The sequence below is a fragment of the Trichoplax adhaerens genome, genomic scaffold, assembly GCF_000150275.1.
Source record: "Trichoplax adhaerens TRIADscaffold_4 genomic scaffold, whole genome shotgun sequence".
In the NCBI taxonomy this organism is placed as follows: domain Eukaryota; kingdom Metazoa; phylum Placozoa; class Uniplacotomia; order Trichoplacea; family Trichoplacidae; genus Trichoplax; species Trichoplax adhaerens.
Window position 1 is genome coordinate 4,937,645 of NW_002060946.1, and position 16,785 is coordinate 4,954,429.

General features: G+C 32.2%; 2 protein-coding genes across 2 annotated transcripts; one reads left to right on the plus strand and one right to left on the minus strand.

The window, feature by feature from the left end:
• Positions 1–3,316: 3,316 nt before the first annotated feature.
• On the minus strand, positions 3,317–10,043 carry TRIADDRAFT_55757 (uncharacterized protein; the record flags this gene model as incomplete). The annotated part of the gene is made up of 18 exons (XM_002112046.1): positions 3,317–3,534; positions 3,721–3,812; positions 3,929–4,035; positions 4,433–4,500; positions 4,626–4,676; positions 4,780–5,090; positions 5,211–5,396; positions 5,516–5,564; positions 5,739–5,841; positions 5,948–6,066; positions 6,311–6,392; positions 6,501–6,672; positions 6,855–7,080; positions 7,209–7,656; positions 7,746–7,966; positions 8,212–8,284; positions 8,445–8,595; positions 8,884–10,043. The coding sequence occupies 18 exons, from the start codon at positions 10,041–10,043 to the stop codon at positions 3,317–3,319; spliced, it is 3,837 nt and encodes a 1,278-aa protein (XP_002112082.1).
• A 4,785-nt stretch (positions 10,044–14,828) lies between these two features.
• TRIADDRAFT_55758 (uncharacterized protein) lies at positions 14,829–16,017 on the plus strand (the record flags this gene model as incomplete). Its single annotated transcript, XM_002111545.1, has 3 exons — positions 14,829–14,940; positions 15,445–15,564; positions 15,887–16,017. The coding sequence occupies 3 exons, from the start codon at positions 14,829–14,831 to the stop codon at positions 16,015–16,017; spliced, it is 363 nt and encodes a 120-aa protein (XP_002111581.1).
• Positions 16,018–16,785: the final 768 nt, after the last annotated feature.

Sequence of the window (16,785 nt, forward strand, 5' to 3'; positions counted from 1 at the left end):
TTGAGAATTTGGTAGTTAATATCTGAGTATCAGATATTATATTAACTAATTACTGTATTTTTTATCAATATGTGGCACAATAGATAAATTGTTAATATAATACTTCCAGTATATCTTAATTAACATTAATATATAGCTCACATGATTTTGAAAATCTATTAATTGACCACCATTTAGGTACTGTTGGATTTTTTCCTCGTTACCTATTCCGGCAGCATATAAAAATTCTAAACCTTGTAAATTCTGACAAATTAGAGAGATAAATGATTAATGTGCTAAAGATTAAAGAAATTATGTTTATTTGAATAAGAAGAATCGACTGTAAGCATATAATTAAACGAAAATCTATGATATAATTTAAATGACTTATTTCATATACTATTGCAAAAGTACTCAGGGAAAGTTGGAGTAAAAGTAAAATTTCAGGTGTACAAATAACATTCTTGTTCAGGTTTATTTTGAAACCTTAAATTGTTAATGTTGCAACTGAAAATTAGTCAATGCAACAAAATTAATAGTCAGTGATTACGATAATAAACTACTCATAGAGATTGATGTAGGAGTGCCATGTCATTAGTTGGTGGGTTATCGGTAATCGATCTCATTGGCAATCTTTCGATATCGGATTGCTACTGATTTATTTAATATGAAAATCAAAGCTCATAATTTGCATGGCTATCATAAAACTATAATCTCTTGTTATTCAAATTAACAAGAGATAAGGTTTAAATAAGTAAAGATGCTATTCGTATTCATAGCTTTTAAATGAAAAAAAGGACTTTGAACTTGGCGCTACGACCTATAGTAGTAACTGGTTGGGTTTTGTGTGACTGTTTAATAGTAAAAAGATTATCTAGTTCGAATTTCGACAATGTGTACTAGACTTATCCTATCTTATCTCTGATGTGATCTTTTAAGATAAATGATTTAAATACATTGAATAACTTGATATACTTGATTAAGAATAAAAAAGATCGATAATTAATTAACTGGTCATCATTATTACATGTCTTATTGCCTTACCGGTTGCATCATTATTTTTTGTTTTACGAGTATTTATTTAAATTCTTGACGATTGGAGAAAACTAGACTTTCACTTATCGCGTCTTCAGTAACGTTAATTCGAACCGTAACATTAATTAAATAACTTGAACGGTTACGAGTAAAACGGCATCAAAGTTTGAAGTGTTATACAGTATGTATTGCATTAGTAGTCTTTGACCGTCAAGTAACGGTTTATAAATTATTTCTAAGATTTAAAGTTATAGTAGATAAAGGCAAAAATGAATTAACATAAGAACAATAGGTAAATTACAGTAAAAGTGTTATCTTTACTATCCTAGTTGTTGATTTTGCTATTATTGCTATTAATTTTTTTAAAACAATGTCATTACAATTGATGAATATGCAAGCATATCGATGATGAATAACAGGTATGCATATTTCCTTGATATTCATGATATCAAGGATCAATAAGAACGGTTTATAGCTATCACGGTATGAATAAACTTAAATTTTTCCTTGATTAGCATCTATTCTTTATTTTTTTAAATACAGGCAAATGATGATGATCTGTATTTACTTTATTCATTGCTTAGCTGAGAAGATAAAATAGATATTAGCTTTAGCTGAAAGAGAATACGTGACTAGTATATTGACACTACGAAGGGCATTTTAACGACTGCTTCTATAATTCTTTTATATGACAAATTGAACTAAGCATTGAAAAGAGATGATTTGATGCATTGGCAGGATGCAAAAAGTGCCTTACTTTTTGTGTAGAATAGCTTAGAATATTGTATAAGCTACAAAGTCTGTTTCTAGTTTATTTGTAATGAAGCATGCTGTGTTAAAGGGCTCTGTAAATTGTTAGAAGTCGATTTATTATCCTTCTACAAATTAATACAAATGCGCTTCGTAAGAAAATAACCTTTTAACTGTACGGAACGTTGCCAATTATGTAAAATTCAAGTGATTAGCGAGATCAGCATATAAATTATTATGAGATGATATGGGTATTAGCAACTATATAACTACAATAATCGAGATATAAGTAGAAATCAACGGCATATTTACATCTTTTTGGAATAGGAAATATGCAAAGAGCAATGTTTAGACAATATCTTTTAAAACTTAGTTACAGTGCTACGCGTTATACTTTACAGCAACTTATATTTCGCTAAAGCAAACATGTATAGAATTGCGTGTTGGACTAGAAGGAAAAATTATTCATCGAATTGCCAATACGGTACCTACTGTATACCATAATGACCCAGATAACAAGGTCAACGTTATTTACTGTTGCCAGTAACAACAGCAAGACAGAATAAATTTCTTGGTTGTTTACAGTAAACCCAATTAGAGAAATAATATACGAATACTGTGATTTTATTTCCTTAGTCGTGTCATGTACTAAAAATCTTTAAAGATAGGCAATATAATAAAACACCCTATAACAATTCATTTAAGTACTTTTTCATCAGGTAATCAGTTCGATTTACCGTTACTCACTATAATACGATCAATCTGATTTACCATTATTCATTAATACATTATATGGTATCAACACAATTAGTATATTTCCGATTATAAATAATGCATTCTGTTTGTAATATAACAGTAGTAAAATTGGTATGGTCACATATCCATTTAAACAATAATACCTAAATTTTCGCAATTCAATGCAATGGAACTAAAAACAGCTGTTATACTCAGTATTATAAAGACAAAATTTCTCGATATTGATAGCTGCTTCGGTAAAAAAAGTGAAGGTATTGTGAACATTTAGAAATCATAAAATGGTTACCGCATTTAGTATTTAATGTTATAGCCTGATACTGTTAATTTTTATATTCTCCTTCTGCCTAGAATGATATATGTTACCTACGAAAGACAGATTTTATAACATTTTTCTTATATCCAGTCCAATTGTTTGACTTTTAAGGTACAATCATATACACCTTATTAATATTCAAAATTGTCCTATACCTGTTTTATAGTTAAATTGACTATATATACAGTACAGTACATGCATTAATAAATTTATTTAGAAAGTTCAACGGGTTGTTTTTTTTCTTTCGCAGTAGAAGGTAAATCTAATTAATGTAATAGGGGAATACTTTTAATTTTTAAGATGCGTTTAAAGTGTAGTCGGGTAACATTCTAAAACAATTAACAAACCGATTTCTAAAACTACTATACTTTGGCTAAGGGTTGTACCCTTTGAATCGCTTGTACGATATTCTCTATCCATAAATCATTTAAATTTATAACAATGTGCACCGTTAATGATATAGTATTGATTTGTACGAGATAGTTATAGCTCGGTAGTGTTAATATTTTCGGTTGCTAAATCCACCGATTCTTGTTCCGCTGACTCCGTTTTTGACACTTTTCCAATATCGTATAATGGATCGTAATGTGAAGTATGATCTACAGTCCAGTCAATCCATACTTTTCTCTTTTGCATCTCCTTAATCTTACTGCTAACTACATCCAAAGTCTGAGGGTAGGTGCCATTAATTTGTACGGAACCTTTTTATAGCAAATAAAGATCATGATAATTAACTTTTAACCTTGAGTTGATTTCGAATTCATTATACTACTATTGATTTCTGAAGCTCAATATATAAATAAGGCAAAATAGGCAATTGACAGTTATAAGAAGGTAATTGATAGTAGATAAGGATATCTCACACTATTTTTAGAGTTACTGTAGACCTGAGATTTTATTTTTATGAGATTTTAACCATCCTAATGATTTTTCTATCATAGTTGCTGCTTCTTCTTCTGATATACTGCCATCAATACGTCTAATCATAACAAGATCAACATTACTGATAGTACAAGCATGGAAGATACCTAACAAGTACCGACAGCTCAATGCAATTCGATGCAATCTGCTTATATGAGTTAATTTGAATCTTACAAGATGTCATTAGTGCTTCGAAATTCCAAGTATAAAACGATAGGGTGAATAGAGACGTTTATTAATCTATCCAGTGTAGCTTCATCAAATACGAATATAGCATGGACCTAAATAAGCACATTCGATGATAAACAAGGATTAATTCATCTAAATCTAGCTATTTTAAAAGCCTGATTAATGACTCGTAATTTGAAATAGTATCCTAGACCATACCTTGCTAGCTAATTTCATTAGGTTTTTAATGCTAGTACACCGAAAGAAATTTGGACGATCTTCATTATACTCAGCAATCATATTATTACGAAGAAGTTTGTTCATCTTATCTTGAGTGGCAAACAGTGTAACTAAAGTAGAATACAAGGATAGAATAATTTCTGGTAAGATTAACTAAGTACAAATAGTCTGTCTATCTTGAAAAGAGTATCTTAAATCAATGTATTAAATATGCTATAAGGAAATCAGTTACTTGCCTTGAGTACATCTTTGAAAACTGTCTCCATGTACCTTTAATAAACCATCTGAAAACATGTGGGCTAGTGGACCTAACAGCATCACCGGCCTTTGATAACAACCTGTAAATTATTTTACGGAATAAAGCAGCAAAATTTTAATATTTTAGTCAGAATCAAAGCAGAATCTTTCTACAATTAAAATATTATATTTCAGTACGCTCTGATAGTTTCAGTTTACGACTTACATTGTTGGCGAACTAGTCGAGTATAACATATTTTACTGGGTGGGGATAGGACTGATATTAAAAGAGAATTTAAAATGTTGTTCTTTACCTTTAATCCAATTTGTCAAATGCAAAACTTCATTTCGATGCTATTACTAATTGCTACTGTATCTACCTGAGTCTTTAACGGGTAATATTTCTTCGATTTTTAAATCATCTATTGTAGTCGATTTCTCGGGTGCTGAATTGCTTGACGATAGCAATTTTTTAGGTTTTAATGTTTTCTTCATTTTCCCCCAAATTTTGCTCTTGTTCTTGGCACTACCTCGAACTATTTTACTACTTTCAGTTGTTATAGACAAATCATCACCTTCTTCAATAGAGAAGCTAGACTGAATACTATCATCAGAGTTTTTTCTATTGGATCCATTAAGATCATTTGACTCGTGGGCATCAATCACAATTTCAATTTTCCCTACTTCAGTGCTTTGGAATATCAAAGGAAACTTGATCAGTTAATTACATGATATAATACATTTATGCAGCATAACTTGCTCCAATTTTCAGTGACTTATTTAGATTTTTTACTGTCTTATGAATTATTACCGTTGCATAGACAAATCTGTGCTACTTGGCACTAATGCAGGTTTACCATCGCCATTATCTATCTCAACAATGGATGCTTTCCAATATCCAAGTCTATTGCCAACAAATGTATCGATAATATGCAGTATTTGTTCTGCTTGAAAGCTTAGTTCCTTTGCTGTCTTAGCGGTGTAGCCTGATAGAGCTCTGTAAGGAATAAAAAGGCAGGGACTATGTAATCTTTGCTAGCGTATTGATTAAGCATCTTAATATAGTCTCTGGATACTCTTTTTACGAAAAAATTAAAGATGCCGGACTGTAACTACCTGACATATACGTCATCCCATGGCTTGTTTATTAACATGTTGCTGTAATCTAAAATAGATTTAAGAAAAATACACTTAGAACCTTTGATTGCATTATTGAGATATATTCTTTAAAATATCAGTGTTATGACCAACATTACTTTACTAACTAGTAGTTTTTGTAAACAGTTTTAAGTGTCTACGTAGTATCAACTAAGCATAAAAAAAAGAAGTGGATTCTAACTTGAATAATTTTGCACGACGGTAGCTAAAGGTGAATTTTCTCTCGAATTAAAAATAATTTCCATTTCTTCCCTTGTCGCACCCCTAGTGTTAATGCCTGCACACTAGAAATTAGCGGTAGAATAGTTCATGACATTAACTCAATCAGTACCAATTTGAGATCATCATCAATCTGCTTGTAGCTATAAATGATAATAAAAGAGTGCTTACTTCAATGATACGATCTCCTACAGCTATTCCAGCTAAGCTAGCTGATTTATCTACTTCTGTTACGAATAATCCAACTTTATTTCCACCATTAATGGTTATCTTAAAATGTTTTTCAATGACTACAAATCGACATTTACTATAGGAAAAAGAATTTGCATCAATAGGAGGAAGAGCTTATGATAAATGCTTATATGATGAAAACGATATTCAGATATTACCTACTGCAGAGACGATCTCCTGTTTGTTGGCGGACTATAGATTTAATTTTTATTTTGGGAGTTGAAATGAGACACAGTTTGTTAGTAAGTAGAAATGAAAATAATTACAACCAATATCTGGCAATTGCCAGATTAAAAAAAATACCTGTAATTTTAAGAAGGGAGGTAGTGTTGAGTAATGTGAATAAATCTTGGCGGGTGTATTTAATAATAGGAACTCCATTAATCTGTAATATAAATCATATTAATATTATTGAACTTCAACTTGTAATAGAAAGAATAATGAAAAGGTCTTATTTGAAATAGAATTCTGCTTGATATCTATCATTACTTACCATGAGCAATTTATCTCCACATAGAATACCTTGCTGCCAAGCTGCTGAACCAGCAGAAACACTTGATATGTAAACTAATCCATTATTTTGTGGCATTACTTGAAAGCCTGGAAAAATACTATTTGATTCCTTATCGATGTTATAAGTTCTTAGGTCCCCGTCACCGTAAATACTTGTAGAAAGGATAAATTTAAATGGACATTATTTTCGAGTATAGGCTACGGTAACTAAAGTATAGACGTGCATGTGTTTATTTATCTATATGCGGAAGCTTTAAAATAGGACTAGAAACGTAATTATTACACTGTATTAAATACAGATATATTAGAGAAATATTACTACTACAGGACTTACCCACTAAGAATACCAGCCTTAACACTATTTTCGAATCCAAGCATCGAAAGATTATTAGTATCGAATGCGTCAAAGAGATACTTTTGAAATTTACTTTTATCTTCCAGTTTTGCTATAAGTTGATTTGATATTTTTGATCTCTTAAATGTCGTACCATCTGATGTATGCGCTCTTTGGAGAGAACTGAAGTCATCATTAGATAGATTTTTCTGCAAATTGCCAGTTTCTGAAAGTTTAAATAATAACGTTTACTATTTTAAAGACTTCTTCTGGTACTAATACACTTATCTTGTAAACTTGCCTATAAAAGATAGTTGATATAGGAAAGGGAAATTATTCATTTTATAGCTATACCTGATAGCGATCGATGAACTTGTATAGATTCTACACGGATTTCTTCAGTAGATGTTGCAAATTCTGTCAAATATTGCTCGTCTGTAATTAAGCTACCATTGTTAGATAAATTTCCAGTACTGTTTGACCTTTGTGTGGTACCATCGATCTGTACAAGATTGGATTCAGATACGGCTCGATGTCGTCGATATTTACTCAATCTAATGCGACCAGACGCCGTTAATGAATTCGATTTTTTTCGATTCAATTTTGAGTTATCTGGAGCTAAATTTGTTTCTCCATTTTGGGCTGATAACTGGCTGGCCGAGACGATAGAATTTAGGGAATCTAATGATAAGTTTGACCCATAAATACCATGCGATACTGAATCTCCGCTATCGCTGTAAGATGAATATTGATCCACTAGTACGGTAATATTGTTTACAGCATAATTTTGTGTGTTGGTTGGCTATTAATTTAAGAAAGAAACCTCATTTTATGTTTCGTCATGATTATAGAGCATATAGTAATATTCAAACAGAACAATATAAGTCTAACCTTGGATTGATTTAGTTGAGTAATTTTTTTAGTTAAAGCCAGAGTTAAATGTTTTCTATTTTTTTTCAATAGTTTTTCAACTGATGATATGGACATATTATGTATTTTTTGCCCATTTATAGCTTTTAATTTATCTCCGACACTGAGGCCAAAGTTTTCTGCTTCGCTGTCTTTCTCAACTGATTTAATGATGTATTCACCTTCGACTGTAAAGCCTAAATCTGTAAATGGATATCCAATGGATTAATTGCAAAAATTTGCTTTGGGTTGGAAATAGTAATGGTATTTGATATTCAATTATGCAGTATAATATAAGTGCTACTATTTTAAGGCAATAAACAATGTTTCTCTATCTTATTTACTCGTATTTATGAAGGAATACTTTTCTTAATTTTTAATAGTAAAGATTTACGTTTAGCTGAGGGGCTATTCTATTAAAAGATCTTTATATTATAATTCAACTGACCTTTGGGAGCAATGAAAGAGATTTCTTCTTCGTAGTTAGTGACTTCCCACTTTTCATCAGGAACATCGGATGACTGTAATACACAATACAAGATTTAGCTATCATAACTGTAATCTTTAAAGATGTAAAATGATGAAATGTTAGCGGCGATTTTAAAGGCTGCTTAGCGACAATGATATTCTAGGTTTCAGTATTGAAATAGATATTTAAGGTTAATGCATTATTATTTTTACCTGCATACTATCACGACGATCATTATCATTGGAAGAAATCGATTCTTGTTTTATTATTTTCCTTTTGCCTTGATATCCTGAAGCTTCCATCGTTAACTGTTCTTTATCCGTCATATCGTAGATCGAGACTTGAATCGAAGCATCGCGTTTGCTAATGGAACAAAATTATGAAATTAATTTAACAATGATTAAAGATTATTTTTATTATTTAGATATCCAGTCATGACATTGAGTCATGTTTAAAATGTAACTATTAAAAGGAAATACTATAACTGTTGAGGGAATTAGTAGGTGGATTTATATTCTTATGATCAGAGTATTACTTTTAGTTTTAAAGTACATTTACGTGGAATTAGATCTAGGCAATCTAAAAACTGTCTAAATAAAAAGTATTAGAAAATATTAATTCAAATTTTATTGGATGTCAGCAGTTGGTTACCTTGGACTATGAACAGAATTTCTTTTCTCGCTTAACGATTTTAAAGTTTCATTTTGTGACTTTAGTATCGCATATTCTGATTGTATATTGAGTAAACGTGTAGTAGTCGTTTCCAACTCCCTTCGTAACATGGCGATTTCTTCTATACGATCATGATTGACTTTGTCCGTTGTGTGCATAGTATAATCGTTTCTTTGATTAAAGCTTGCAATATTATCGTCAAGGGTACGATTGCGATCATGGCTGTTGCTAAAATCTTCATTCCCTTGCTCTTCTTCTTGTCTTAAAGTGAAGATAGCATGTTTATAAATTCTATCATCCTGGTTAAATCTGCGGTTAAGATAATCTTCCTTGAAGTTGATGTTGTTAGTAGCACTAGACTGGAATTCTGGAAGTGAATGCCTTCTTCTGGTGTTGTTATATAGATGTTCTTCGTGCTCTTTTCCGTCATGTATGTCATGGTCATATGGAGTAGGTTGATTTGTTGAATTTAACCGGCGTGGTTTAACAATTCGGTAAATGCCATCAATGCGCTTTTCTGAAGTTCTACCCTGAGTGGATCTTTCACTATGCTGTTGTTGGCTACTATTGACGGCGTAGGGTAACTGATTTGATCCTCTTTTATATTCGTCTTGGCATAATTGTAAGCAATTTCTTAATTCAGAGATCATTGCATCCATGACTTGTGTGAAAGTAATGGAATTAAATCCATTTTGAATTTCGTCATTGAGTTCATTTAACATAGAGCGCACTTCTTCTAATGCTTGCTGAGAATGTGTACGTAATTTATGATGAGTTGTTGATGGTTTCATTTTATGACTTCCATACCATGATTGTGACCGTTGAACTTGATTATCGTATCTTCTCCCTCTTTTCTTGTTGCCACTATCATGATTATTACTATGACTGTGTTGATTGTCATCTTTGAGAGTAGAAGCCTGACTGGAGTTGCTAATATTTATTTTGCTATTTTTACTGCCATAGGGATATAAGTTTTTCGATATATTGGATAGATACCGATCAGGAATGTTTGCTAAGCTATCGCTATGGGCTTGTTTTATATCCTTAGGGTCGCTATTTGATCTTCGATGAGATTGTGTAGTTTCTTTGTCACCTTTATTTACTAGCCTATCAGGAGACTCTCTTAATGCCGCTGCCATAATTGAATCTTGGATGGGATAATCCTTGCTATCATGAATTGATAATTTTCGAATCTTTACTGATTAATACTAAAATATAAAGTAAAAATAAAATAGATCATAATGATATTGTTTTAATGCCGTTATCCTAATGGTTGTATACTTATCCATTATTTATTATTGTTTAACGGAAGTAGATAGATAGGCGCGTATTAATTTGTAAGAATTTATAACGAGCTAAAGTAGACATTGGTTTCCTGAATTTTTTATTAGAGTTTAGCAGACGTCATTTTGATTGTTTGATTAAATATGTATGTTCTAGATACTAGTCAAATTAGAATAAAATGTGTATTAGCGTGCACTTCTGTGAAACAATATTATGTTAAAACTTTTTATAAACGTGATGTCGTTATTGTCAAAGGATTAGAACATTTGTTGTGTTGATGACAAGTGTTATTGTATCGATTTCTACACTTATGGGCTAAAGCTTTATTTATCCCTTTCAGTCGTCCTGTCCTTTTATTGATTGCTACTTGTGATACATTGAGGAAAATGTTTGTTGTCCAACTTTTATTTAATTAATTGTGTGTAGTAAGGGATATATTATAACCAAGTTTCTTTCCTCCAATTCTTAATAGTACGTGTAATTGGAATTGATACGAATTATCCTAGTACGAAGTAAGTTATGAGTTTGATTTGAAAGGTATTTGTCAATAATATTAAGTGTAGCATTCATTCAAGGATGAATGGTATTAAGGAGTATATGCCACCTCTGCACCGCTAACGTTTAATGATTACTCTATACAAATAAGAATAGTAATGGTGCTCGCATCGATGTTACTGTTCTTGAAATCTCCTACAGTCTAGCCTGGACAAAATAATTAAAAGTAATTAATACACTGATATACGTGCATTGACCTTACTGTCAAAATTCTTCTCCTAGAAAGTGATTAGCATCAGTTTTTATTTGAAACAACAACATCGATAGCTAATATTAGATGGTGACATGTCAACGTGTAATACACGAGAGCGAGGTATGGTAGGCACCGTGTATACTTCGTCGAGTGATTTCCTGGCGATTACTCAATCTACATATTGCGAAGACAAAACTGTATTTGATTATATAATATCTGCTGATAGTACAATATAATAAATGAGTTAAACTTCGTTTACTGTAAATTATTATTGATTACATTTGCTATGATGATTTATACATGTAAAGTTATAATTAATAAATGATTTCGTTCTCTGCAAGACGATCGTATCGTGGTCATAAAAAGTAAAAAGTATTTTCTGATGGTTCCTTAGGATTGCGGATAACAAATTTGGTGATTTTTTTGTTGCATTAAAATCTTTTTATTGTAGATTATCATCATCATTTCAAGTTGAGCTCCAATTGCAGTCTATTCATTACTCAGAATTTATTTTGAATTTGTTGAGCTTGTGGCGTTCGTTGTATATTATTTTAATAGCGATTAATTAGAACAATATATTTTACAAATAATTAAAACGACTACTAATCTAATTTTAGGATGGGCACGGTATAAGATAAAAACTATGTGTGTAATATCTGTAACGGCAGTTAAACACAACATAAAATTGGGTGTGTAAGGAATAAGATGATAGTGATAAGATTTTTTCTACGTTAGAACCATGACTTAAGGTTAACTCAACAGGAAATGAAGTGAATGATTTTAACAATAAGGAATAAGTTTATTTTTTGTCCATAATTTGGGTACATTGAAGTTGTTATTTAAAATTAATTATACACTATGACAGTTGAACCAGGAATGGAGCATCTATGGGTCGTTCTATTATCAGTGGGGTGATAGGTAAAGTTTAAGGTTATACACTAGGTGTTATTACTCCATTATCCTCGTTGTTAGAGATTTGATGGCGGTGTTTTCCAAATAATTAAGCTATGGTTCGATCCGAATTTTATGGAATATTTACTGGTGAGTCAAAGGTAGACAGATATAACATGAACTTAACCGCATCCGATGAAAGGTAAAAAAAAAATGAATTAAAAGAACACAATATGTAGACCTACCGGATCTGGTGATAATACCTTGGATTAAAAATCTGTTTTATTGGCGTTGGAGGACACTTGCTTCAAAGCGAGAGGAATGATTTAACGCAGACAAAATGTTTCGTTCGATTGAACCTATTGAATTGTTGTAATGATCGAGTAAGAGGGGGAAAAATCACTACGGTGGTTACTGATTACAGTATTGTAGATAGACCATTTTAAAGTGAATCATTCCAGAGTGTACAAAATATCTAGTACTATTTACAGCTGGAAGCGATGGTGCTCAACGCGATTGGACGGAACAATTTAACTATGGTTGGTAAGATTTTAGCGATTTCAGATTACTCATGACATAATATTGTTGCATATTCTATTCTAGCAATGGCATGCTTTGTTATGCATTTAGTAGCATAAATTTACTACTAGACAATACAATCCTGCATGAAAAATGAGTCTCAGTATAATAGGTACCACTAAGGTAGACGACTTACCTTTGACCAAGGGACTCGGTTACTGTCGGTTAGAAAATTGATACTGTTTACTTGAACTGATCTAATTTTGTGCTTGATTACATTGAAGATGGAGGGATACTAAACCTTATTGTCCAGTTAAAACAATTCATTAAAGCAACAATAGCAATTCTTTCTATTAGCATGTGACTAAAGTCACTAAGTGTACATTTTATTCTTATAGCATTGAATATAATTCAAGCGACAAATAAATTGCGTAAACAGTCCAAGTGTAAAAATGCCTTATCATATTCACTGGACAATAACGGTTAGGATTAATTAATAATAACATTAGCGAAGTGAAAACATGCAGTAACGTGAAAGATAAAGGAGAGAGAGAATAATATCTTAGTTTAATGATATATAATAGAGTTAGAATTGAGTTTTGCTGACGATGAGAGAGGAAAAGCACCTTAAGTTTGAAAAGTGTGAAATTGAGAGAAAAGGTTTATTTATGATCCGTAATAGTGGATCGTACATCCGTCATCTTGATACACGCAAATTAGAGTCGAGGCTGACTGTTGCAGGTAGAAATGATGGTGAATCGTTGTAATAAAGAGGGAGGGATTATCCCATTTTTCTTCCATTTGTGTTTTAAATCATTTTATTATGATGACGATTGTTTTGCTACAATAATAAAATATTGGTATGACTAAATTATGCTCTCTGTATAGCATACACAGAAGAAGCCTTTTAAGTTGAGATTGTGTCAATAGGTTACAAATGTGTGTCACAATAGTAATGCCTAATAGCAGTCAGTTGTATTTTAAGCTTTCATTTTTTGATCGGCGAATTAACTCTCTTCTCTCGTCGTAGATGGTGATGATGTCGTCATCATGTGTAAGTCTATCATAAATTCATGAATGACTGCAATACACAGACGTCAAAGTCAAGAATCTTCTCGGACTAGATTGCTCATCTTTAATGGCAAAATAGTTGTTGCCGTTACAGCATTATTCGAGCATGACCTGATATGTCTTGATCATGGTACTATGTACAGTGCAATCGTTCGTTAATTTGTCTTATTTTTGTTGACTGTAAACATCATTATAAGAGTTTACCCATGCACGTAGTGTCCTTACTATACTATTATTATTCGATGGCATTCATAAGGCACACACACACTTCTGCAATTTGCAAAGAGCAAGACTGCCAATAATTATCTATACTAGGAATAGTCATGATTTGGTTTCAAAATGAAATTATGTTTGTAACTAATTCATTAATCCAAGATGAAATCTATGTGTGCATTGAAGACGCCTCTACTACTGTAATAGTTTATGATGAAAATGATCAAGCTTCCATTTCATCAGAAATGCCCTCATCCACTCTATCAACTATTCATTCCAGCATTGGCAATGTTAATACAGCAATGCGTGTTGCATTGATAGACATTGCTTTCCTGTTGAAAGAAGAACTTTTATTTATTATTTACTAGCAGGTCCTTTTTTCCACCTATATCCATACTTGAAAAAGTTGGACTGCTTTGCATAGCATTAGAAATAAACAGAATGCAATCCATAAATAGCGCATATACAATGTTGTAGAACAGGAGATCCAATATTCTCTCAGGTATGATTGGTTTCGGAAAATGGAATAGACTACGCGTACTGTATGTACAGTACATTGGACAGTAGGTCTCCAGTACCGTCGGGACTACCACGCTTTTGGATGTACAGTACTGTACTGTAGTGTACGCACAGTACTGTACAGTATACTGTAGTACAGTACTGTAAAGTAATGTCCAATTGTCCATTGCAATGTACAGTACATTGTACTGTCGACCAGATGAGATCAGAGGACGTTCAGTCAACAAGTCTCAAAGAAAGAAAAGATATGGGACCGAACTGGTTCGGTCCCATATGGTCCGTGTGTACGGTGGCCCACGGCCGGCCACACGTCAATCCATCATACCGTGCCGTACTAGAATCACGTGAGTGCAGTACAGTGTACAGTACTTTACACTACAGTATAAACACTGTACTGTACTGCTATACAGTACTACTCGATCAACTACAGTATGCTATACTGTATGGGACTACTGGATTTTAATGACTTGACTATAAAATACGGTACTGTACATACTGTACTGTATGGAGCAATCATAGCAAGGTTTTCAAGTCAAAATACTGAAGTCCTCTGTGGTCAGAGGAGTGCAGAAAATAAAATAGAGCCAAGAATTGTTTGGATATTTCAGCAGATTAGCAGGATCGCTTAAAGGTGAAAAAAGAATCAAGTAGCCAGAAATTTGACCTACATTAGACTATAATGGAGGCGAAGCAAGACCCGACTGCTCCTGATGAGACAAATAACAATTTAGAGGCTCTGTGTACTGATATGTTCACTAAAAGTACAAAGTATCTTCAAGGTGAACTAAATGGTAAGCGCAAAGTGTGATGTAGGATTACGTTGTAAAGTAATATGGGATAGGCATACAGGACAAGTACGCACGCAGAAATTTATAACGCCAATAAGTAATAAAAAGTCCAACAGAGTTGCTTTCCTTTTATGAATGGAGGATAAGGCGACCATTGCTATGGTATCAATCATGGACTTTGTGCCGACAGTATGAAGTACAAGCGTCTGATCGTATTTACAATTATCCACAGTTATGTACAGTGCTGTACAGTTGATCATTTCCGCGATGATTGTTGAACCAAAAGTATAAATGTTGTGGTATTATGTAAAATAGACTAAATATACAGTATTCGAAAGCATACATTACTCTCTTGTTGATTATTCCAAGCGATATATTAGCATACTGTTAACACTAGCGGATGTATTCGCTCTGTCTTGTTTACTCCTGCTATGTAGTCTCTTCCGATATCGTATACACGTGCAATTGTGCATGTATTCTAATTTTCTTATGATTGTTTATTTTTAGCTACTGTTGGCGAATACGAGTTGTTACACGATCTCAACGATGCTGCTGTCGTCAAATATAGTGATATGGCCACGCTGGTGGGCTCATTGAAAGATACAATGCAAGATGTGAATGAAAAATGTAAGTAGAATTGATGTAATAAAGTAACTGTCGTAAATATACATGATTATCTGAAGTAATACGTTGTTCATGATAGTTTATTTACCTACTGTAAGTCTACTTGCTGCAATTATTGTTGAAATATTGTATATAGCAGTATAGTATTACCTAATACTGAAATGAACTGTAGAGAAAAGATCATCAGTCTTATCCTGCAGGAGAGATTTGTATAAAAATAGGATCGTTTGGCTTGTAATTATGACGCTAAAATTTCATAAAAGAAGACTGGATTAAGTAACAGTGATATCAAGGAGAGCTAACTCTTTGCATATACCTATTGTAGATGTTAAACTGCTACCCTATCTGAAAAAGATCGACGAACTTGAGAAAAGTATTCAAAAATTAGAAACTGTGGCTAAGGATCTTGATAGTTATTCTAAAAGACTTGGTATGATGTCTATGAAACATTTGTAGTCTTACTCTCTGGTTATATATCAGTGCGTCTGCTTGACGCTAATCTAATACAATTATGATGTAATAAAACAATTGTAATATTATCATACAGTTATATCATGGGTGTAACTACTTCGTGTATATCTAATAGTACTAATTCTATTAATTTTTTGTGCAGAGATGAAATACAAGAAGTTGGTCAGAACGTAGCTGTAAAATGCAATAATATACTAAACTGTCTATCCTGTGTAGATCTTGAAAATTTATTTCTACATTTGAATTATTATCTCGGCGTACTCAAGAGATTTCTAGCAGTACAATTTATTCTAGTAATTGAATTGTAGGTACTACGTAAATGTATATACTAATACTCTTATATAGTAGTATTATGGTAATAGCATATAATTTTCGAATAATTTAGTTATGATTGAACTCCAAGCGAAGAATATATGTACGTTCTATTATTAAACAATAGCAGTTGTTGTAAATACGGTGTAATAGTATTAAATTCATTAATAAGTTATATCCATAATCGAAGGATGATATTGTATTCTATGGCTCAGACTTTGCCATTTATAAGAATTCATCGATTCTGCCATCAGAATTGGTCAATTAGTACTTATATTTTAGTATGATGTAAACATACAGCATTAATGATACTAATAGCAGCTTTTGTTCTTGGTGATTGCATTGCTTTTCCATTTGTATTTTTCCAATTCTAAGTTCAAGCGAACCTAATTCTCTGATAATTTCTCATTCGATTTACGAGTACCTTCCATATTTGCAGCA